The following is a 25,069-nucleotide window of genomic DNA, read 5'->3' as shown; positions in this document are numbered from 1 at the left end:
GAATTCTAAATTGGCTGAAACTTCCAAGGACTCCTTTGTTTCCTTGAATACAGTGACTATGTCAGGAAGCTTGCTGGTGTCCTGTTCCATCTGCCTTACTGTTCTAGCTGCATATCTTGCAAATAGACTTCTCACTGTGATCTAGTCAGTTGGTGAGCAGCTGCTCTATGAACAAGGCTTTCAGATCATGCTTCTCATGGCTTCAGACACTGTTGGTGTTTCTTTTTTTCTCCACAGTAATTCTTGACATTTTGGTTTCCCATCAATGATGTGAATTATGGAACACGCCTATTAGTTGGCCTAGATCACAGGATGTTAGGGGCTGGAAAGGACCTTCAAAGATCAAGTCCAACCCCCTTGCCAGAGCAGGACCATAGAATCTAGCACAGGGGGCACAGGAACACATCCAGATGGGTCTGGAAAGCCTCTAGAGAAGACTCCACAACCTCCCCAGGCAGCTTGTTCCAGTGCTCTGTGACCCTCACAATGAAGAAGTTCCTTCTTGTGTTGAAGTGGAACCTCCTGTGCTGCAGTTTATATCCATTACCCCTTGTCCTATCACAGAGTGCAAAGGAAAAGAGCCTGTCCCCTCCCTCTTGACACTCATCCCTCAGATATTTATAAACATGTATTAAATCCTCTCTCAGCCTTCTCTGCTCCAGATTAAAAAGTCCCAGGTCTCTCAGCCTCTCCTCATAGGGTACATGGTCCAGTCCCTTAATCATACTGGTAGCTCTCTGATGAACTCTCTCCAGTAGATCCCTGTCCCTCTTGAACTGAGGACCCCAAAATTGGATGCAATATTCCAGGTGGGCTCTTACTAGGGCAGAGTAGAGGGGAAGGAGAGCGTCCCTCCATCTGCTGGACACACTCCTCTTAATGCACCCCAGGATCACACACTTCTTGAACTGGGCAACCCAGAAACTGGACCTCAGGGTGGAGGAGAACCTCTCTTGACTGGCTGGTGATTTTCTTGCTAATGCACCCCTGGATACCATTGGCCTTCTTGGCCCCAGTGGCACATTGCTGGATGACGGTTAACTGCTTGTCCACATCAAACGTGTAAGCATTGTGTTCTGTCCTCAGATATAAGAAAATCGCGGGACCCGCGCCTGGGCAGGTAAAGTCAGCGACGACGGAGCCCGGAAGCGGGGCTTTGCTCCTTCTTTCTAGCCTCTAGCCCTAACTTTCTGTGGGCTGGGACGCCAGTGCAGTGGTGGCCCTTACGGCACGGACTTGGGATGAAATCCCCGTCGCCACGCCGAGCGGCAACTAGGAACGAGGAGGCGCTGCTGCGGAGCCTGCTGGGACCAGCAGGGGGAGCCCGGTAGCGCGAAGACCGTTAGAGACGGCCTCCCGCTGTCGGTCCTAACGGCCACCGGGCCCTGCCCCGCCCCACACAGCGGCGTGACGGCTGCCAATCCCCCGCCCTTCCCCGGGCTCCTCGGGCCAATGGCGAATGGCGTGTGAGCCTCTACGTCGCCACCGGCGCCGAGTCGTAACGCCCCCTCGCTTTACGGCCGCGCTGTAAAGTGGAACCAGCGCGCACGACATTACGGTAGTGGGGGAAGGCAGAGAGCGACGGGGCCGGGACGGAGCGGGCAGTGGGCAGGGGCGAATGCCCGGGGGCGGGGGTAGCCCGGCGCCCGGCACTCAGGTGGGAGCGGAGGGTGGTGAGGCGGGCGGCGGGCCGCCGGGAGGGAGGATGAGCCTGTCGCCGAAGGAGCTGTCGAGCCTGCTGAGCATCGTGTCGGAGGAGGCGGGCGGCAGCACCTTCGAGGGCCTCTCCAGCGCCTTTCACCACTACTTCGGCAAGGCCGAGCACTTCCGTCTGGGCTCCGTCCTCGTCCTCCTGCTGCAGCAGCCCGACCTGCTGCCCAGCCCAGCGCAGCGTCTCACCGCCCTCTACCTCCTTTGGGAGATGTACCGCACCGAGCCCCTCGCCGCCAACCCCTTCGCCGCTGTCTTCGCACACCTTCTCAACCCCGCGCCCGAGCGCGGCGGCGACGAGGCGGAGCGGACGCCGCTTTCAGGTGCGTGCCGGCCTCGCAGTAGGGCTCCCGGTGAGGGAGGATCTGGTAGAGGCACCGGATTTGTTACCGCTGCCTGATCTCGGCTTCCCGCCGGCCGCTGTTGCTTAATGCCTTTGGCAGAAACGGTGGGAATTTTTCGTGGCAAGCGTCTCTAGGCTTGATGGCAGATAGGTCACTTGGCTGGATCTTAACAAGGAATTTTGGGGCGAAAGTCGTTACAAAAACCTGGAGATAATACAAGGCTTTTGACAGCTTCAAAGCTGTGAGACAAACCTCTTAAATACATGCGAATTAAACTATTTTCTCTATTTCGGTAAATACAAGCATGACAGCGATGGGTATGTCAGTTTCTACCAAATTACTGTTATGACTTGCAGTATGAGATGTAATGTGTGGTCATATTTAGTAGCTCACTAGTTGTCTAAATTGGAAAGCATGTAAAGAGACTGCTGTGCCTGACTTCAGCATCAGACGTAACATGTCTAAATGCATTACACCAATCAGTATTTTCACAGAATTGTTTGTATTGGAAGGGACCTCTAGTCCAACCCCCAAAATTTTACATCATTTTAATAGCTGAGTAGGTAATAGTTTTGTATGCGCTCAAAAGACTCGGCTTCACTGATCTTTCTAGATGTGGTATATTAGTTGGTGTTTTAGTTTGCTTGTTCTTTATGAAGTACGTGGAAACATTAATGCTACTGCCTTAAAAAGTGAATATTGTTTTTCATTGTATCTCTACAGGCTTCTTACCTCCCATAACTCCTCCAGAAAAATTCTTCCTTTCTCAACTGATGTTGGCCCCCCCTAGAGAACTGTTCAAGAAGACTCCTCGGCAGATTGCCTCTATGGACGTGGGGAACATGGCACAGTCGGTGGATATAAGTGGGCTTCAGCTGGCGTTAGCGGGTAAGGAGGATTTGTGGCAGTGGTTTGCTTATGAATGGAAATGGCAATTGTAATGTGGTTATAAGTTACCTGAGAAATGCTCTTACCTATCCTAACTATGAAAGAGGTTGAACTGCCTTTAGGGTTTTAAAGCTCACATCCAAGAGAATCAGCAGAAATTACGTTCTAACTGTTTCATTGTACCTAACAAGTAGCTTTTCAGGTATTACACTGCTGACTTAAATATGAGAACATTTTGCAAGGATAGGAAGATTTTCATTTAAAGCTTGGGGAGGGGGAGCATGTTGGATTTTTTTGTTGGTGGCTAGTTGGTTTGGGTTTTCTGTGTGTATTTTGGTCCTTTTTCACTCTGTAGTATTTCTAGTATGAGAGATCAAACTTAACTGTCATGCTGTCACTTCAACTGTACCTAGAAAATTTGCTACTATGTTTTATAAAACTGGAGATATAATTGAAGTCAGATCTCACAGCATTAGCTTAAGTGTGGGAAGGTGGTCTGCTCTTACTGGGTTGAATAGAAAAGGGATGTGATGCTTATCCTTTGACAGGAGAAAAGGAACAGGAACATGATTGATCACATTGATGAGTCACATCTGGAGCTAATCTGAAATAAAAAAATATTATTTGGAACAAGGATCCAGTTTGAACAGCAAATTGACTGTCCCACTTCTGTACAGTGTGGCTCTGAGGCCAGACACTAACTAGGCTTTCTCAGTCCTAAAGCTGTACCTGTAGGATCTGATCTTCTTTTGTTATGGTATACTGTCTGTTGTTCACAGTGTGCAGATGTCCTCTGTAGCTACTTTGCTACTATTGCCAGACTGTGGGATCTTTCAAAAACACAAATCAAATACCCTAACCTACCTTCATGGGTGAGACAAACCCTTCTGCTGCTTGCACTCTTCATCCTGTCTGTGTTTTCCAGCATACTTTAGTGAATTCAAATTTTGGGAAGCTTTGGGTAACCTGTGATTTTTAGCATAAGGTATATGTGATGCCGTGAGGAAGTCTGGAGTGTGCTTATTTGCATTTATTTTCCTCTTGGTGCTGTGTTTGCCTTCTGAACAGTGTTTTCTTATTAAAAATGAGATATACAGAGAAACCTAACTGTAGTTGTACGGATGGGTACTCTAAGCCACACATTTTGATTAAACCATCAGTGTCTTTTAAAAGGATAAAAGTACAGTACAAAGTCATTCATGGTGCTTTGCAAAATTTAGTCCTGTAAGATGTGCTTGTGTTACCTGTGTAATTCAGTTAATGCACAGCATTAATTGCTCGTGAGCGGTTGTAGGAGTTGTCTAACAAATCAGGCTGTATCTGAAAAGTCTACATGGTGTCTTTCTCAAGCTTATTCTAGGGAGCTACAAGAAGAAATGTTTGGTTTCTTTTCACTTTCTTAGGAGATAATTCTTTCACTGTCTTGCTTCTTGACTGTCTCATGTTTTGGAGTGTCTGTTGAATTCTTCACAGGTCTTCAGTGTATTTCTCCCAATGATTCAACATGCAGGATGGTGCAGATCCCCAGATACACAGTTTGCAGTGTGCCTTTACACTTTTTCCCCTCAGTGTTTCACAGAACGTGAGTTCTAAGACATGGAGGCCCTTCAAATTTGTGGTACCCGAGATGAATGCAGGACTATTTAGAGCAGGATGACTTTGATTTGCCTTAAAGTACACCTGCAAATTCAATTAAAATAATTAAGAATGCATTACATTTCTTCAAGAGGTGTACCTATCCCAATCCTTTTTTGCTAAAGGTAGGAAAAAAATTACTTAGCTTGTTTTCTGAACTTGGACTCATTGTGACAATTCACTTGCAGGTGTAGGTGGCTTTTCTGGTTTGGGTTTTCTTGTTGGTTTTGTTTGTGGTTTGTTGTTTATTTTTGGTTGGGTTTTATGTGGGTTGGTTTGTTTTGCTTTTTCCATTTTTTTTCTTCATTTCTCCCCTCCCTGGAAAAAAAAAAAAAGAGAAAACACCAAAGCAAACACCAAACATCCAAAATGTTTTAGGGAAGTTTTAGGAATGAATATTAAAAATTCTTTTGACCTCTTCTCCTTTTTGATCTACAGGCATTTAAGCCTCGGTCTCTCCCTATAACTTGGGTTTTATATGGCAACACACCAACAAAACCATCATTTTCTTGTAGTTGCTGGGATGGGTTTTTTGAGACAGTGGTCCTGTTTGTCTGCCAATGCTAATTTGATTGAACAGTAATGGACCTGTGTTAAAGTTTGTAATATGTCATAGAGCTTTCCTTAAAGAATTAAGTAGAATTTTTTTTTACCTGTATAAAAGAAAAAAAAAAAAGCTCCATAAAGAAGCTTAAGTTATTGTTTTCAGATTTTTTTTAAATTTAAACCCCTTTCCTGTTAAATCACCATGTTCTAATTCTTGCTTCTGCATGCTGTACACTCTTAATCCAGGCCTAATTCACGAAGCAGTGAGGGTGGGCTTTGGAGCGTCAATGCATATGACTAAGGACTCAGGCAGACTTATAAAATCAGTGACTTGAAAGACTGTATCTTTAAGTTTTATACCTGTAGTTAGGCATCTTCAATAACAGGAGATTATGAGGATACGAAAAAGTTGTAGACTAGAAATGAGAAGTCTGAAAGAAGATCATAGAATCATAGACTTATTAGGGTTGGAAAGGACCCCAAGGATCATCTAGTTCCAACCCCCCTGCCATGGGCAGGGGACACCTCACACTAAATCAGATTGCTCAGAGCCACATCCAGCCTGGCCTTAAAAACCTCCAGAGATGAGGCTTCTACCACCTCCCTGGGCAACCTGTTCCAGTGCCTCACCACCCTCATGGTGAAGAACTTCTCCCTAACATCCAATCTGCATCTACCCATTTCTATTTTTTTTGTATTTGCCCTAGTCCTGTCATTACTGACACCCTAAAAAGTCCCTCACCAGCTTTCTTGTAGGCCCCTTTAAGATGCTGGAAGGCCACAATAAGATGTCCAATTCCTTTTTCTGATCCCCATACAACTTCATTAAATCAACCCTTCAGTGAAAGTACTCACAAGGTGGAATTTGAGACAACTGATAAGTAGAAGACATGTTTTATCAGCTTGCTGGGACTTTGACTTCCAAATCTGGCTTTTTGCAAATAACCAAAAATTATACTAGCTGTTGCCTTGAACAGGAAAACATACTCTGCTGTGCTGCTTCACTGAGAATATAAACAAATGTTTGCATGATTTGAAATGGTTGGATTAAGTAGGATAGAAAGCCAATGAAGAAATTAGCAATGGGTGGCTTTTTCTGGCTTTTGTCTGCTGAGGCTTCTTTTGACAAAACACTGGAAAATGTAAACTTTCAAAGAGTACTGAGAATGTAGATCAGCTATGAAATGTTCAGATTTTTATGTAGCTTGTTTGTGTTGTGTAATTTGGCCTTTGAAATGACACTTTTAGCTCCTCTTGGGTTTGCTTTTATGACAATGTATGCAGAATTATGTAACAATTGAGCTCCATCTTGTTCCACACAAGCACTTGCTGTAGCTTGACAGTAAATGCAAAAGTAGCTCATTCAGAGACACTGACATGAGTAGCTGACTTCAGTCTAATATGACCATTATTGCTGTGACATTTATAACCTCTGTAGACTTTTTGCTTCCTCGCTCTGAGAAGAAGTGCTTGCAAAACTAGATAGAGGCTGAGGGACCTGGGACTGTTTAGCCTGGAGGAGGCTCAGGGGAGACCTTATTGCTGTCTAAAACTACCTGAAGGGTGATTGTAGCCAAGAGGGGGGGTTGGTCTCTTCTCTCTAGCAACCAGCACCAGAACAAGAGGACACAGTCTCAAGCTGCGCTGGGGGAAGTTTAGGCTCGAGCTGAGGAGAAAGTTCTTCACAGAAAGAGTTGTTAGCCATTGGAATGGGCTGCCCGGGGAGGTGGTGGAGTCACCGTCCCTGGAGGTGTTCAAGAGGGGATTGGACGTGGCACTTGGTGCCATGGTTTAGTCACGAGGTCTGTGGTGATAGGTTGGACTTGATGATCCTCGAGGTCTCTTCCAACCTTGGTGATTCTGTGGTTCTGTGACATCTTTTCAGGAGTACTATGTGAACCTGCTAATGTACTTCTAGATGTAGAGTGCATCAGTTGCTTGCCTTTCATAAAGCCAAGAATACGTTTCAGGTTACCTTCTATTTCTTCTTTATACTTGCTGCATATGTCTGTCCCTTGCCTGTCAGCTGGCACTCTGAGTACTCGCTGCCTGACACAATACTAAATATCACATTGATCTTGCCTGTTTTTTTTCAGCTAGTTCTTCTCTAAAGCTGCTTGTTTCTCTACTTTTAGTATTCCAGGCCTCACTGTTTCAATGTTATGCTTTAACATTATGGCCTGGCCTTCTTTCAGAACGTCAGTCTGAGCTGCCAACACAAAGCAAGGCCAGCTTCCCCAGCATACTCAGCGATCCTGACCCAGATTCTTCCAACTCTGGATTTGATAGCTCCGTTGCCTCCCAGATCACAGAAGCCTTAGTGAGTGGACCAAAACCTCCTATAGAAAGTATGTGCATTTTTACTTCTTTTTCTGTAACTCATGACACCTTATATTATTATACTTCCCCAAATGAAATGTAATGTAATTCAGAAGTATTTTCAAGGTAAGAAACAGGAATGAATATGAATGAAATGGTAAAAAGCATCATTAGATTATGTCCAGGTCAGACTCTCTAGTGTTCACATTTCTAGACTTCATAAAATCTGGGGCCTGTCATTAGCCTGTTACCCATGTGATCTGTTGGCCAAAACACTGAGTGAAATGCCCCTCAGATCTTCATCCCCTACACTAGGATCTACGTTGACTGTTAGCACCTCCAAGGAAGCAGTTTTACTATGAAAAGGAATTAGTAGCTTAGTGATCTGAATCAAGAGGAAAACCAGACTGATGTAGCAGTATCACTGAAAGTCAGAAATAAATGTTTTGTCAGGTGGCAGATAAGATCATAAGTCTGTCCTCAGTGTTATAATAGCTTAAAGAAATGTGGGGCTTCAGGGGTCTTCTTTTTGTACTGATGTGAACCCCAAAGCTTAAAAAGTGTTTCACGTTGTGGCCATTTTAGGTCACTTTCGACCGGAGTTTATTCGACCACCTCCTCCACTCCATATATGTGAGGATGAATTGGCATGGTTAAATCCCATAGAGCCAGATCACACAATTCAGTGGGATAAGTCAATGTGTGTGAAGAACAGCACTGGAGTTGAGATAAAAAGAATCATGGCAAAAGCTTTTAAAAGTCCCTTGACTTCCCCACAGCAAACACAGGTAATTATCTGCACTTTTCTATCTAAAATGATTTTCTAATAAGCTGTCTGTTAACAGCTGTATTTAAAAAATTGTTGCACTTCAATTGATCTGTGTTTGGACTCCAGAAACTACCAGCACTTTGAACTGTAAAAATGGAAGTGTTTTTTTCTTGGAATAAGGAAGAAATCTTTAAACATCATAGCATTGACTGGACCTAGTCACAGTTGATCAATAAAAGGCACCAGTATTCTTCTGTATGAAAAACATAACAAAGTTGTTCATGTTTCTGCAGAAGGTTTGATACGTAATTATTTCAGAAATGCCAATACCCAATTTTGTTGGTGTTGGTTTTTTGTGTGGGGGATTTTTTTAACTCAATTTGATAGTATTAACCCTGGTTTTACTGTTTTTTTGATAATCATGCTAGTACTACAAAATATTTTTTTTATTTGGAGAACTTTTTCTGACAGCAATGAACTCGAAATTGAGGTTGCCTTTACATAGACATTTTAAAGTATACCTCCAGTGTCTTTCAATAGAGATGCCTAAATATAAATCTACTCTCCTGTAGCTTGGATGTATTATAGGTGTTTTTTTCTTAACTGTTCTCATTATTGCTTGAAAAAAACTTGAGTCTTTTCTTTCCTTTACAGCTGCTTGGAGAACTGGAAAAGGACCCCAAACTTGTTTACCATATTGGTCTGACTCCTGCCAAATTGCCAGACCTGGTTGAAAACAATCCTTTAGTAGCTATAGAAATGTTGCTGAAACTGATGCAGTCCAGTCAGATAACAGAATACTTTTCTGTCTTGGTCAACATGGATATGTCTTTGCATTCTATGGAAGTTGTAAATCGGTGAGTACTTTCTCAAACCTCAGAAGGCTGGCAAAGGACTGTTTAAAAGGGCTTGCAGCAATAGGATGAGGGGCAATGGTTTTAAACTGCAGCAGGGTAAATTTAGGTAGGACATAGGAAGGAAGTCAAAGAGAGTGGTGAAACACTTCAACAGGTTGCCCAGGGATGTGTGAATCTGAATTTGTTTCCTTAAGTATGTAAAATAAATGACTGAACAGTTATTAAGTGATTATAAGGCTTGCCACAGGTCTGTATTTGGATGCATTGCAAAAACTGCCAATAACAGAAATGGAAGAAGTGAAAGAAAAGAGTAAGAAACTGTTACTCCCTTTTTGGTTTCTCTGTGCTTTTTGTGGTGTTTGGTTTGGCTTTTTAAACAATTGATTAATGATAACACAGTGTCTGTTTCTTTTATAAAGACTTACTTTTCATATGGTGTGGTAGTTATAGGATGTGCCATTTCCCATGATAATGCCTGAAGTTAAATCAAAAAACTCAGTTTAGTCCAGACTGAGTCTGTACAGTTTGTGAGTTGGTACTAAGGAACTGAGCCTCTCAATTATCTACAGTGCTAAGTTCAGAGAACTCTGCCAATTTTCATGTTCCTTTTTATAGCAGTACTATTTTAAACTACTACTGTAACGTTAATATATCCCTATTAGTAGTAGCAAAACTACAGCTTCACAGGGAAAAACCCCACAATTTCCCAGCAGAAGGATGTGATGGTGGAGGCATATACAATTAATGTAAAATGTATGTATGTATTAATTTAAACAATTATCAATATATTAATTTTATTTCTATCAAGTGATATTTCACTATATACACATGGTTAAAAGCACATTTCTTGCAGAGGTGCTAAGCTAGTTGATCTTTCAGTCCCTGCTTCAAAAGATGGAGAGGCTTATTGAAAGAAAATCACAGTATCACAATATCGCCAAGGTTGGAAGAGACCTCAAAGATCATCGAGTCCAACCTGTTACCACAGACCTCATGACTAGACCATGGCACCAAGTGCCACGTCCGATCTCCTCTTGAACACCTCCAGGGATGGTGACTCCACCACCTCCCTGGGCAGCCCATTCCAATGGCAAATGACTCTCTCAGTGAAGAATTTTCTCCTCACCTCAAGCCTAAACTTCCCCCAGCGCAGCTTGAGACTGTCTCCTCTTGTTCTGGTGCTGGTTGCCTGGGAGAAGAGACCAACCCCTTCCTGGCTACAACCACCTTTCAGGTAGCTGTAGAGAGCAATGAGGTCACCCCTGAGCCTCCTCTTCTCCAGGCTAAACAATCCCAGCTCCCTCAGCCTCTCCTCATAGGGCTTGTGCTCAATGCCTCTCCCCAGCCTTGTTGTCCTTCTCTGGACACGTTCAAGTGCCTCAATGTCCTTCCTAAACTGAGGGGCCCAGAACTGGACACAGTACTCAAGGTGTGGCCTAACCAGTGCAGAGTACAGGGGCACAATGACTTCCCTGCTCCTGCTGGCCACACTATTCCTAATACAGGCCAGGATGCCGTTGGCCTTCATGGCCACCTGGGCACACTGCTGGCTCATGTTTAGGCAGCTGTCAATCAGCACCCCCAGGTCCCTCTCCGTTTGGCAGCTCTCCAGCCACTCTGACCCCAGCCGTTGCTCTGCATGGGGTTGTCGTGGCCAAAGTGCAGCACTCAGCACTTGTTGAACAACATCCCATTGGACTCCGCCCATCTGTCCAGTTGGTTGAGGTCCCTCTGCAGAGCCCTTCCACCCTCTAACTGACTAACATCTGCCCCTAACTTGGTGTCATCTGCAAATTTGCTAATGACTGACTTTGCCCTAAAATAAGGAGTGTTTCTACTTGGAAAAAAATGGGACAATACATATTTTGTTGTATATAACTTCAGCTGGAGTTTTATCAGACTGGTTAATTTAGCTCAAAACAGTATTTAGAATGGTTTTCAATTAAGGGAGTCTGTCATGGCAATCTGTAATATGCCTAAACTTCTCTTCAGGCATCAGGTTCCTCCTTAATATATAAATTTCACTAGGAATTACACGTCCTGTGTCCCAGGAGGCTGCTAGTTACTGACTTATATGCGCTGTAATGATCATTTTGCATGGTTTTGCCACTGTAGTGATTGTCACTCCCTCTAGTGAGTCACAGTCCAGTCATTTCTGAGAATCCACAAGTGTCATAGCATCATTAAGGTTGGCATCTCTAGCTTCTGTCTTCTCTTTCAGCCAAAGTAGCAGTTGTTTATTATTTGGACATCTGGAAGTGTTAATTTTGATCCTTCTTGAGGTATGCTTGTGTGGAAGATAGACTAGAGTGGGACAAAAGGCAGTTATTGTGAGAACCCTCCACAAAATGTTAAAGCCATACAGCTAATCTGCTTAAATGCAGCTTGCGTTCCTGATGTGGCTTAAGTGAACAAAAGGTGGGATTGTTAAATAGCAATCCTGCTTTATGTTCGTGCCCTGTCTTCATTGGGAGTAACTTCTGTGTGTAGGTACAACCCATTTTCATAAGACAATGCAAGCCCTTTCAGTGGGAAAACTCAGACAGCTGCTCCCCACAAACTGCAAAGGTACATCTCTCCCAGTTTTTCTCCCATTTCTTTGCAGTTACGGAACGTGCTCTACTGAATGAAGCCTTCCTCAGGAGTCTCTCTGCAGCAGAGCTGAATTGCCCCTTACAGACCATTTGAAGGAGGAAACATTTTTAAAAAGAAATCCCTCTCACCTGGTGCAGTTGGAGCAGTTAACAGCCCTGTAGTTGGGTTAATGATCAAAACATGGACAAATAGTGATAAGAAAAGAGACTTTACTCATGTCCAGGATAGCTGCACTAGCAGTCAAGCATGGTTTTCCCACAGCAAAACTACCACAGGAACTTTTCTCAAACTGCAAAATAACTGTCAGTGCAAACACAGAGACACTGATTTGGGTTTTGTTTTTTCTTTTAACATGACATAAGACAAAAGCTTGAAGCTGTAATGTCTAAAATATGCACTGTTTTCCCTATTACCCCCCATTTCAGTACTTGAGACGGGGCTGATTAGAATTACTCTGTCAAATTCTATTGAAACTTTATGACAGTTTTATATTAGTCTATGCTGTTATCTTCAGAGAGCTTTTTGAGTGAAGAAACAGTGGCAACTCAAATTCTTTAGCAGTCAGTATTGTTATGCTGCAAATAGGTGCTTTTCTTTTAACCCTTAAAAATATACCATTCTTTTGATGCAACAGTTCTCCAATTCTTCTCTAGCAGAAAGCTTCTGAGATTATTGTGCATCATTCATCTCTAGATAATGTTTTCATTTAGCCAGGGTCTCTTATTTCAGCTCTAGACATTCATATTGTTCCAGTTTCTAGGCCTAAAATTTCTGTCTGAAGCAACTAAGGAAACTCATCTTTGGCCATAACAAAGAAGTTGTTCTGGTTTTATCCTGAAGGAAGGAGTTCAGCATCCAGATTCTGTACCTGAAATACAAATATGAATAAGCAAAATTATATTGCAGTGCTTATTGCAGAAGAATCTTGGTACTTGGAGAGCTTTGGGGCTTCATAAAAAATTGGAAACTGCTATCATTGATTCATTTGTGTATTGCATAACAAATGTTTGTATGCATGGCAAATACACTAGAAACAAAGATAATTCAGCTTCTGTTTTGCAATGGAATCACTACAGCTTCGTAAACTATTGGACATGTTTATTTTGAACAGGCTTACTACTGCAGTTGATCTCCCACCTGAATTTATTCATCTTTACATCTCCAATTGTATCTCCACCTGTGAACAGATAAAAGACAAATATATGCAGGTGAGTACTTTAATAAATTGGTCTGGGAAAAGGGTGCCATGTGTAATATGTGCTGAGCTTTTATAAGGCTGATGGCATTAAGTTATTCTTAGTGCTTCTTTATTTCAAAGGCACTTACTTTTTTTCTGAGGCACTATGCAGTTTTTGTGGTGTTTAACAGATGTTTCTTCACCTTTTTATGAGGCTTTACAGGTCATTACTGTTCTGTTTTTCTGGAGGCATAATATACTTCTCTCTGGCAAAACTGCAGCTTCATGTGACTCAGATCCTTATATGTAACTCACTGTGCCTTTTCTTTACCCCTAGTTGTGGTGGGATGGAAGGGGTAAGGCCAAGAAGCCTCCTCCCTTCCCCCTTTGTAAAGTAAAAGGGAAAAAAAATTGAAGGGAAAGGAAAAAAAAACTCGCAAGCTGAATTAGCAAAGCAGTGGAGCTATATTTACAAAGCGATGTAGGGTTTGCAGGGGGAATATTTACAAATTTACAATATCTACAATATATACAAAGATATACAACAGAGTAACACAGAAATGAGAGTGAACCCCTCTCGGCAGAGAGGGGGGTTCCCCACCTCCTCTTTCCCCTCTTTCCCCCCTTTCCCCAGATTAGGTTAGAAGAGAGAGAGAGAGAGAAAGAAAGAAGTTAAAAGCAGTTTTGTGTTAATTGGAAAGGAGTTAATATACAGGCCTGGTATCTTATCGGCCTCAAGGCCGAAGCCTTGGCAGAAAGCCCAGGACAGAAAGCTGTTGCCTGAAGAAGAGGCGGAAGCAAGACTGAAGATAAGGTGCTGGAGAAACTCAGTATAGTCCCAGCTCATAAAGTGCTTCCTCCCACTCGTCCAATGAAATTAGTTTAGACTATTCCTTCCGTTTACCAACTTCCGTCCACCATATTCCCTTTCTTAAGGGGGCAACGTCAACCGGCCACAGTCCACCCCTTCTAAACAATTTCATTGGCTGCTCATAGTCCATTCCGGCTATGCTCAGATGTAGATGATTCAAAAGTCCAAGAAAATCAGAAAATGAGAAAAATGGAAAACAGTTCATTTCTTCACTGATGAAGCGAAGAAAAGGGAAACAGGGATTCTCAGGGTCTCTTAATTGACTCAGGGCTCTCAGGGATCTCAGGGTTCGTGCACCGTAGATTCCTTGTTGATTCTTCCTCTGGACGCGATGTAGCTGTACAGCAGTTCAAAATTAACCTCTTTCAGCTAAAGTTAAATTTCTTTGTGGAATACACTGAATTTCACCATTCTCTTGCATTACCCAATAAGTGTGACCCGGACCTTCAGCTGAAACCACCCCTCGGACAGGTTTAGCCTCTCCTGAGGGTGAAAATACCCAAACAGTTTTACCTAACAGATTCTTTTCTCTAACAACAGGAACTCTATCACCTTCTACTTTCCGTAGTAGATCTGAATGTGCAGGTCCAGCTCGATTCACTGAACCTCTACTATTTACCAGCCAGGTTGCTTGTGCTAAATGTTTTTCCCAGTTTTTCAAAGATCCACCTCCCATGGCTTTGAGAGTGGTCTTCAACAAACCGTTGTAGCGTTCAATCTTCCCTGAAGCTGGTGCATAGTAGGGAATGTGGAATATCCACTCAATACCGTGCTCTTTTGCCCAGTTCTTTACAAGGTTGTTCTTGAAATGAGTTCCGTTGTCTGACTCAATCCTCTCTGGAGTTCCGTGTCTCCACAGGATCTGTCTCTCCAGACCGAGAATGGTATTGCGTGCAGTTGCATGTGGAACTGGATAAGTTTCCAACCATCCAGTGTTTGCCTCTACCATAGTAAGCACATACTGCTTACCAGAACGAGAACGTGGTAGAGTGATGTAGTCAATCTGCCAAGCTTCACCATACTTGTACTTGGACCATCTGTCACCATACCACAAGGGCTTAAGTCGTTTTGCCTGCTTAATAGCAGCACAAATGTCACAGTCATGGATGACTTGTGTGATAGCATCCATGGAAATGTCTATGGATCTGTCACGAGCCCATTGGTATGTTGCATCTCTGCCTTGATGTCCTGACGAATCGTGAGCCCACCGAGCTAAGAATATCTCACCTCGGTGTTTCCAGTCGAGATCAAGATTAGAGTCCATGTCTACTTGAGAAACTCTTGCAGCTAGATCTGCCTGATGGTTGTGTTGCTGTTCCTCAGTAGCTTTGCTCTTAGGAATGTGAGCATCGATGTGTCTCACTTTCACTGGAATTCTCTCGATTCGATCAGCAATGTCCTGCCATAGGTTGGCTGCCCAAATGGGTTTTCCTTTCCTCTGCCAACCACTTTTCTTCCAGTTCTTTAGCCAACCCCATAGAGCATTGGCTACCATCCATGAGTCGGTGTAGAGATAAAGCTTTGGCCATCTCTCACGTTCAGCCACGTCGAGAGCTAGCTGGACAGCTTTTACCTCTGCGAACTGACTGGATTCTCCTTCTCCATCTCTCGCCTCTGCAACTCGGCGTGTTGGACTCCACACTGCAGACTTCCACCTTCGCTTGTTTCCAACAAGACGACAGGAACCGTCTGTGAACAAAGCGTATTTCTTTTCATCATCAGAAAGGTCATTGTAAGGAGGAGCTTCCTCAGCACGAGTTACTTTCTCCTCTGGAGGTTTGGCACAGTTGATACCTTCAGGCCAACTTGAGATCACCTCCACTAGACCAGGTCTTTCAAGATTTCCCATTCGAGCTCTCTGTGTTATCAGAGCCATCCACTTAGACCATGTTGAGTCTGTGGCATGATGTGGTGTGGAGCCTTTGCCTTTGAACATCCAATTCAAAACTGGTAATCTGGGAGCTAGAAGAAGTTGTGATTCAGTTCCAATCACTTCAGAAGATGCTTTTACTCCTTCATAGGCAGCTAAGATTTCTTTCTCTGTTGGAGTATAATTAGCCTCTGAACCTCTGTAACCTCGACTCCAGAAACCAAGAGGTCGTCCACGTGTCTCACCTGGAGCTTTTTGCCACAAGCACCAGGTTGGACCATTGTCACTTGCAGCCGTGTACAAAATGTTCTTAATGTCTGGACCATCTCGGACAGGTCCCAGACCCATTGCTTGAATTACCTCTTGCTTTATCTGGTCAAAGGCTGCTTGTTGTTCAGGTCCCCAGTGGAAATGGTTTCTCTTTCGAGTCACATCATACAGAGGTTTCACAATCTGACTGTATCCAGGAATGTGCAGTCTCCAAAATCCCACTGTCCCCAAGAAACGTAGGGTCTCTTGTTTGTTTGTGGGACTTGCCATGGTAGAGACTCTATTTACCACATCCACTGGAATGTGTCGGCGTCCATCCTGCCACTTCACTCCCAGAAACTGAATCTCTGTGGTAGGTCCTTTCACCTTGTCTCGCTTGATGGCAAAACCTGCATTCAGAAGAATGTCAATGATTTTGTTACCTTTCTTGAAGACTTCCTCAGCAGTTTTACCCCAGACGATGATATCATCGATGAACTGGATGTGTTCTGGAGCACTGCCTTTCTCCAGAGCATCATGGATCACTGCATGACAGATGCTTGAGCTGTGGATCCAGCCCATTGGCAATCTGTTGAAAGTGTACTGGATTCCTCTCCAGGTGAAAGCAAACTGAGGCCTGCATTCCTCTGCTATGGGAATAGAGAAAAATGCATTAGCAATGTCTATGGTAGCATACCATTTGGCCTCTTTGGATTCCAGCTCATACTGAAGCTCCATCATGTCTGGTACTGCTGCACTCATAGGTGGTGTCACTTCATTCAGGGCTCGGTAGTCTACTGTCAGACGCCAGTCTCCATTCTGCTTTCGCACAGGCCACACTGGACTGTTGAAAGGTGAATGAGTTTTGCTGACGACTTTCTGACTTTCCAACTCACGAATCAGATTCTGAATGGGCAACAAAGAGTCACGGTTGGTTCTGTATTGTCTGTGATGCACAGTCTGAGAAGCAACCGGCAATTTAATGTCCTGTATCTTATGTTGTCCCACAACTGCAGATTCATCAGAAAGTTCAGGTCTGGCAGACAGCTTCAATTTTTGTCCATCAATTTCTATTGAAGCTACTCCAAAAGCCCATTTGTAACCTCTAGGGTCTTTGAAACGCCCTTCTCTCAGAAAATCAATTCCCAAAATACAAGGTGCATCAGGTCCGGTCACAACTGTATGCTTCCTCCATTGTTTACCAGTTAGACTTATATTAACCTCTACCTTACTTAACTCTTGAGATCCACCAGTGACTCCCAGAATAGTTATGGACTCCGATCCCTGATAATTTGATGGTATTATGGTGCACTGAGCTCCTGTGTCAACCAAGGCCCTGTACTTCTGAAATTGTGAAGTGCCAGGCCACTGGATGTACACATCCCAATAGATTCTGTTATCTCTGTTATCCCTCTCCTCCCCCTGGCGGGAGGCAGGGCACCCCTAGTTATGGGGAACATGCGCACATGTGCATTGCACATATTGTGCAGGGTTATAACTTTGCATGTTATAACTGGAGCCACTGTTGGAGCCATAAGAGTCGTTCTGGGGAACTGTGGAAGTAACAGCTACCCTTCTGGTATTGCTACCTCGGGTTCTGCCACTTTGCAATTCCCTCAGTCTCCTGAAAAGATTAGAAGTTGGTTGGCCATCCCAGCGGTTCATGTTCTCACCAAACTGATCACGCAGAGTTATCCAAATAGTTCTACGTGATTGCCTTGGTGGTCTGTTTTGGAATGACCTGTTTTGGAATGTCCTGTTTTGGAATGACCTCCTTGGAGGACGTGTATTCCTCACAGATGAAACTTGTACCCACCTGGAGGAAGAATTGAAATTATCCCTTTGTGCCAATTGGGATATGGAATTTCTAAATTCATTTTTCAGATCCTTCATGCAATTCTCAATTTTTCCAGACAAAGTTTCAATGGCTGAAACCAAAGAACCACGTGTCATGCTATCCTCCAATTGTCTCATTTGATCACTGAATTGAATCACCTTACCGAGAGCTTCGCCTAGATGTCTATCTATTCCATTGTCCCTTGAGAGAGTTCCTAACTGAGCTGCTGACTTGTCTCCAACTGTTAGAGCTGAAGCACCTGTATCATAACACCTACTAAGCCAAGCTAGAACTGGCTCCTTATCTGCCCTGGTGAAATCTTTACGGACATTTCGCAATTCTTCCCGTGGTGACGAACAGTCTGTAATATCATCTTCATCTTCATCTCCCTGAATTCTTTGCCCATAAAATCCTGCTGTCATCCTCCTAAGGATCTCTTTAAGCTGAGAACCACCTTTGCCAGCTGCCTTCCTAGCTTCATCTCTATCCTGCTTTGATCTCACTAGGTTAGCTAGATCTTTAAAACAAACCTTCTCTTCCTCCTGAGCAGGATCTTTTAGAGTAGAGGGCCCCTCACCAGGATCAGTCTCCACCTCTTCTTCTCCATCTTTGGCCTTTCCAGCTCTAGTCTTTAAAGGAGCCACCTTAACTGGAGCTGTGTTTGAATTTACAGCCACCTTAATGGAAGCTGACAGGTCCTGAGATAAATCAGCTGCTGGGGCAGTGACTTCCGGTCCCACTGAGGGAGTGGGTGGAAGTGACGTTGCTCCATTACTGGCCGACGGAGAAGAAGAAGAAGGAGAAGGAGTGGGAGAAGGAGTAGGTGCCATGTTGATACCAGCCGATGCCCTTGGCTGCTTGCCAGAATCAACAAAGTCGTTTAGAGCTGCCTTACCAATTAACTTTTTAGCCTTCTTTTTAACTGACACGGATTCTGCACAGTCCTCATCACTAGATGACTCTGGGACTGATCGAGAGCCACGGCGTTTTCTTTTTGATCTAGTTTTAATAACAAAACAAGCTCTGGACACCTTTTTCTCTCGCCACAAGGAATACAGAGAAAACACATTAGTTATCACCAGCAGCAGAATTATACACATCACATAAATCACCTTTGGATCCCAGGCATCACCTAAAGTTACTGTCTCCTCAGGCGGAATCTTAAAACCCTTTATCTCAATTGGGAGAGTGGTGGAGGTAACATTCCTGTATCTCACTGGCCATAATAAATTAATACATTTTCCATACCATAATTTAACTCTATACATAACCCACATATAAATTGTCCGCACCAAATATTTACCCAGGTAATCCAAAATCAAACCCAAACAATATCTGTAAACCAGAGCCCCAAAAATTGAAAAGAATAATCGCTCCACAAACCACAATACCTTCATGTTTGCTAATTCAGCTAGAAAACACTAAATCAATCAAATAATAACTTAAACTAATTATCTGCCCCACGTTGGGCGCCAATAAAAAAAAAAATGTGGTGGGATGGAAGGGGTAAGGCCAAGAAGCCTCCTCCCTTCCCCCTTTGTAAAGTAAAAGGGAAAAAAAATTGAAGGGAAAGGAAAAAAAAACTCGCAAGCTGAATTAGCAAAGCAGTGGAGCTATATTTACAAAGCGATGTAGGGTTTGCAGGGGGAATATTTACAAATTTACAATATCTACAATATATACAAAGATATACAACAGAGTAACACAGAAATGAGAGTGAACCCCTCTCGGCAGAGAGGGGGGTTCCCCACCTCCTCTTTCCCCTCTTTCCCCCCTTTCCCCAGATTAGGTTAGAAGAGAGAGAGAGAGAGAAAGAAAGAAGTTAAAAGCAGTTTTGTGTTAATTGGAAAGGAGTTAATATACAGGCCTGGTATCTTATCGGCCTCAAGGCCGAAGCCTTGGCAGAAAGCCCAGGACAGAAAGCTGTTGCCTGAAGAAGAGGCGGAAGCAAGACTGAAGATAAGGTGCTGGAGAAACTCAGTATAGTCCCAGCTCATAAAGTGCTTCCTCCCACTCGTCCAATGAAATTAGTTTAGACTATTCCTTCCGTTTACCAACTTCCGTCCACCATATTCCCTTTCTTAAGGGGGCAACGTCAACCGGCCACACTAGTGTTAGTGTTTGCCTTCTGCTTAGTTTTAACCTTCAAGGGTTTTTTTTCTGCACAAGTGTACCCATCACTTTCTGACCTTTGAGGTGATGTTACAAATCTTGTCCTTCAGTCATGACCTACAACAGCTTGCAGCTCTCCTTACAGACCTAAAAAGCATCTCCTGTTTTCTGTCTTCCTAACACCATACTTTCTGTTTCGCAAGCTTGCCGTACTTCCTCAGTACCCACATGCCAAGTTGTAACCACTTCAAGGATCTTTTTCCCCCTGGAGAGGTTTCCACACTTTTGGCATACAAGGTTGTCTACATGCTGTGTGAGGTACTTCCTCTATCCTAAACTGATCCATTTGCTTCACTAAACACTCAGTAGAACTCGTTTTCTTGAACATGTCATTAGTGAAAACCATTTCCATGTTCAGTTTACCCATGGTTTTGTGAGTATTGACCGAGTCCTGCCTCGGCTTTGTCCTCTTAGTGCTGAAGGACTATGACTTCTCTAGTCTCCTGAAAGAAGGCAGCTGTTCCTTTCCCTTAAGCTTTTTTTTTTTTGTGTCCTTCTCTAGTGCCTTCTTTAGCTCTGCTAAATCCTTAAGCTGCAGAGATGAAAGTTGCGTGCAGTATACACAATATGGCTTCAATGTAGTTTTAGATAGCAGCATAAACCCCCTCTGTCATGTTCTCAGTATCCTTCCAGGTGATGACTAACCATTTGTTATCTTTTGGTGGCTGCTGCTGCTTTTCTGCTTTGGAGTTCTGCTCAATAGCTGTGCCTGTTGTTTCAGAATAGAATAGGAAAGTAACAGCAGACCTGGGCTGCACCTGAGAATATGCCCCCAGAGTAGTTCAGTGTGCTCAGAGGGGTTGCTGAATGTGTGCAGCAGTTGTGCTTCAGCCGCACAGGACAAAAAAGAACGGCGGGCCGAGGAACACATACTGAACACCAAGTAGCATGCAAAGCATGTGAGATCCAGCATTTGCTGTTACTGCCTGTGAAGTCTCACAGCAGCTGAAGCACAAGATGTTTTCTCTGAAAAGCCTGGTACAAAACCACTCCTTCTGGAAATGAAAGACATGATCTTCAGAGACTGGGAGTCAGACAGTGTCTTGTATTTGTGTCTGTGTCTGAGTTTCATGTTCCTCAATTATTAAAGTTACTCTTGCAGCTATGAGAAAACAGATTCAGATTGACACATTGCACTGGGTTGGAAGAGACCCTCAAAGGTTGTCTTGTCCAACCCCCTTGCAGTGAGCAGGGACACCTCCAACTAGATTTGGCTGCCCAGGGCCACGTCAAGTCTGATCTTGAATGTCTTCGGGGACGGGGCCTCCACCATATCCCTGGGCAACCTGTTCCAGTACTTTACCACTCTCATTGTAAAGAACTTCCAAATGTCCAAACTAAATCTGCCTTGCTCCAGTCTGAAACCATTGCCCTTCGTCCTATCACTACAAACTGTTCTAAACAGTCCTTCCCCAGCCTTCCTGTAGATTCCTTTCAGATGTTGAAATGTAGTTAGGTCTCCCCAGATCTTTCTCTTCTCCAGGCTCAACATCCCCAAATCTTTCAGCCTGCCTTTGTAGGAGAGGTGCTCAAGCCCTCTGATCAACTTGGTGGCCCTCCTCTGGACTCACTACAGCAGGTCCATTTCTCTGTTGTGTGGGGGCCTTAGAGCTGGACACAGTACTCCAGGTGAGGTCTTACCAGAGCAGAGTGGCAGAATCATCTCTCCCAATCTACTGACCACACTTCTTTTGATGGAGTCCAGAATATGATTTGCCTTCTGGGCTGCAAGTGTGCATTGTTGGCTCATGTCCAGCTTCTCATCCACCAGTACCCCCAAGTCCTTTTCTGCAGGACTGCTCTCAATTCCATCATCTCCTAGCCTATATAGCTATTGATGATTGCCCTGACCTAGGTGCAGGACCTTGCACTTTGACTTATTGAACCTCGTGAGATTCTCCACAGCCCGCTTCTGCAGCCTATCCAGGTCCCTCTGGATGATGTTCTGTCCTTCAGTCTTATCAGTCACACCACTCAGCTTGGTATCATCTGCAAACTTGCTCAAGGTGCACTCAATCTCGCTGTCTCTATCACTGAACATCACTGGTCCTAATAGCAACCCCTGAAGGGCATCACTTGTCACATGTCTCTACCTGGTTATTGAGCCATCAACTACTACCCTTTGGATGTGATCATCCAACCAATTCCTCGTCCACTGGACAGTCCACCCATCCAATCCATAGCTCTCCAGTTTAGAGAGAAGGATGTTGGGGAGGACTATGTCAAAGGCTTGACACAAGTCCAGATAAATGATATCTGTTGGTCTTCCCTTGTCCACTGATGTAGTTAGGCTATTGTAGAAAGCCACTTGGTTGGTCAGGCAGCACTTGCCCTTGGTGAAGCCATCCTGGCTATTTTGAATTGCTTCCCTGTTCTCTGTGTGTTCCAGTATAGCTTCCAGGAGGATCTGTTCCATGATTTAGCAGGCATGTTATCTCCTAGAGGTGAGGCTGATAGGTTCATAATTTCCAGGGTCCTCTTTTTCACCGTTTTTATAGGTGGGTGTAAAGTTTTTCTTCTTCCAGTCACCAGCAGCTTCACCTGACTGCCAGGACTTTTCAAATATCATGGAGAGTGGCCTTGCAACTACATCAGCCAATTCTTTCAGACCTATGGGATGCATCTCCTCAGGTCCCATAGATTTACGTATGTATGTTCAGGTTCCTCAGGTGGAAAGGACTCTACCCTACTGGTCTGCATCTATTGGTCCATCAATTCAGGAGGGGAAGAGAGCAAGATTGCCAGTGAAGACTGAGGAAAAAAGTTCCGTACCTCAGCCTTCTCATCTGTTGACTGCAGCTCTCCACTCTCACTCCTCAAAGGGGGAACGTGTTCTTTAACCTCTCTTTGATGAATGATATACCTCTAGAAGCCCTTCTTGTTCTTTGTGTCCCTTGCCAGGTTCAGCTCCAGTTGTGCTTTGGCCTTCCTGACCTACAAAACCAGGTGGTGCTCCTATACTCCTCCCAGGTTATCTGTCCCTGCTTCCACTGTCTGTGGAACTCCCTCTTGCTCTTTATTTTGACCAGCAGATCTCTATGCAGACGTGCCAGTCTCTTCACTTCCTTACACACAGGCATTTAGAGGTCCTTGTGCTCTAAGGAATACATCCTTAAAAGATGTGCCAGCTCTGCTCTGCTACTGTGTCCCTGAGGATCCTTTCCCATAGGGTCCTACTGACTAACTCCCTAAGGAGCTGTAAGTTTGCCTTCCTTAGTGTCCTGACTATACTCTTTGCCTAACCCATATCCCTTAGGACTGCTAACTTCACCAGTGCATGATCCCTGGAGCCCAGGCTGCCCCCATCTGGTCCAGTACTACATTTCCTTGGGTAGGGCTCTCTGTTGTCTGGCTCAGGAAGTTACTGTCAAGGCACTTGAGGAGCCTCGATTGCCTACATGCTTCTTTTTCTTGTAGAGGTTGAGGTAATTGAAGTCCCCCAGCAGGACAAAAGCCTGTGAGCAAGAAGCCTCCTGTAGCTGGAGTAGGAAGGCTTCATGAGTGGACTCCCCTTGATCAGGTGGCCTGTAGTAGATGCCAACCACAAGGTTCTCTTTGTTGCCTTGGTCTCCAATTCTTATCCATAAGCTTTTGACCACTCGTGGCAGTTCTTCAGGGACTGTTCTTCACACTCTATCCATTTCCTGACATAAAGGGCCATGCCTTCACCCCTCCTTCCTCACCTATCCCTTCTGAACAGCCATCGATAGCCATACTCCATTCATCCCACCAAGTTTCAGTGATGGCTGTCAGGTCATCACATGCTACCTTTGACTGAAGGACATGACTTGTTTAGTTTCTGAAATCTTCTGGGGTAGGTAGGAAATTTTGCAGTAGTAAGTTCCTGTAAAAACAGTGGATAGCTTATTTTCAGTGTCAAATAAGCTTGAGATACTTGGGACACAACCAGTAAGTCCCCTCAGTTCTGTCTGATAAACATAATTCATTTATTATAGTTTTGGAGAAGAGTTGAACACAAACCTTTTTCACAATGTGAAGCATGAGACTGCTTTAATGATAAAGTAAGATCTGCTTTTGTCCTTGAGGAAAAATGCACTTTATATAAAGGAGACAATTAGTAACTACCTCTGCCTATGCCAAAAGGTTGGGTGTCAATTCCCAGTCCTCCACTTCCCAACTGCCAGTGTGCTCTAAGCAGCCCTCAAGAAGGAGGAACGCTTCTGAGATCATGTCTTTTCACTGGATCAGGTGGGAAATGAGCCATGAGCTCTTGAGATGTTCTTGGGTTTGGTATTCCTGGTATTGTCTTCCCTTCTAAGACAGAGTAAGAGGGTCAGGTGCTAATTTGGCAATAGAGCACTTCCAGCACTTCCCATCTAGAGTGCCTTAATGATGTGGAGACAAGGGAATTTTGAGGCATGAAGCTTGTTCATTTTTCTTTATGGTGTTATTGTAGGAAGTAAGACCAGAGATTACTTAATAAATGAAATACAGTGCAGAGGTAGATCTGGTGCTACATTTGTGCATGAGATTAATCTTGAGAAAGCTCCTGCACCCAGAAGTACAGTATTACACAGCAGAGGAGTCCATGTGTTCAGTACGGTAGTAGTGTGGGAGATGAAAGAGTAGGGGCTGCACATACCAAGCTTGGGAACAAGATTAGTGCTGAATCTAACTTGCTCCTGAAATGCCTCAGTTGTACTGCTGAGGGCCAGTTGTGCTTTAACGGCCTTGGCTCTAAACCGCTATTTGGATTATGAAACCTTCTCTTCTGTTTCAGAACCGCCTGGTACGGCTTGTTTGTGTCTTTCTTCAGTCTTTAATCAGAAACAAAATTATCAATGTACAGGACTTGTTTATAGAAGTGCAAGCGTTCTGCATCGAGTTCAGTCGGATACGAGAAGCAGCTGGCCTTTTCAGACTGCTGAAGACACTGGACACTGGGGAGAACCCATCAGAGACAAAGCCATCAAAATAAAACACTGCATCACTGGCACTAAAACCCAGCCTTCCCACGTTCTCTACCAATTAATTGTATATTTTAAACAAATCACTAGATTAATGATATTATACATTATAAATACCATTTTATGCATTTAAGAAATAAATACTTTTTTTGATAAACATGCTTGAGGTTGTGAAATATGTTAGGCCTTACACTTGTGCTGGTTTTGACTGTGGGTTAAACTCTGTGTCATACATGTATCAGTATGTGTGTATCAGTATAGTAAAACTACTGGTTCTCATTCCAGAGATAAATTGTACCTCC

The 25,069-nt window shown here is 43.9% G+C and overlaps 1 protein-coding gene across 3 annotated transcripts; it reads left to right on the top strand.

The window, feature by feature from the left end:
• Nucleotides 1-1,573: 1,573 nt before the first annotated feature.
• CNOT11 (CCR4-NOT transcription complex subunit 11) lies at nt 1,574-24,924 on the top strand. 3 transcript variants are annotated; one of them, XR_010987350.1, is made up of 8 exons: nt 1,580-2,033; nt 2,778-2,942; nt 7,319-7,471; nt 8,028-8,230; nt 8,866-9,068; nt 12,775-12,871; nt 23,944-24,048; nt 24,581-24,665. XR_010987350.1 is itself a non-coding variant. In XM_068138376.1 (7 exons), the coding sequence occupies exons 1-7, from the start codon at nt 1,619-1,621 to the stop codon at nt 24,776-24,778; spliced, it is 1,434 nt and encodes a 477-aa protein (XP_067994477.1). In that variant the 5' UTR covers nt 1,595-1,618; the 3' UTR covers nt 24,779-24,924. The 3 variants fall into 3 exon arrangements, 2 of the variants coding, with proteins under 2 accessions (XP_067994491.1, XP_067994477.1); XM_068138376.1 differs by lacking the exon at nt 23,944-24,048 and having other exon boundaries at nt 1,595-2,033; nt 24,581-24,924; XM_068138390.1 differs by lacking the exons at nt 12,775-12,871; nt 23,944-24,048; nt 24,581-24,665 and adding an exon at nt 11,674-12,766 and having other exon boundaries at nt 1,574-2,033.
• Nucleotides 24,925-25,069: the final 145 nt, after the last annotated feature.

This window comes from Melanerpes formicivorus, unplaced genomic scaffold (genome assembly GCF_026170545.1).
Source record: "Melanerpes formicivorus ecotype bairdi unplaced genomic scaffold, bMelFor1.0.p_v2 SCAF_1, whole genome shotgun sequence".
NCBI lineage: Eukaryota > Metazoa > Chordata > Aves > Piciformes > Picidae > Melanerpes > Melanerpes formicivorus.
This window is presented reverse-complemented; position numbering and strand designations above follow the sequence as displayed.

Coding starts and splice junctions, on each gene's coding strand:
- CNOT11 (XM_068138376.1), top strand. CDS start 1,619: ATGCCCGGGGGCGGGGGTAGCCCGGCGCCCGGCACTCAGGTGGGAGCG. Junction 7,472..8,027: donor ACCAAAACCTCCTATAGAAA/GTATGTGCATTT, acceptor TGGCCATTTTAG/GTCACTTTCGACCGGAGTTT. Junction 8,231..8,865: donor CTTCCCCACAGCAAACACAG/GTAATTATCTGC, acceptor TTTCCTTTACAG/CTGCTTGGAGAACTGGAAAA.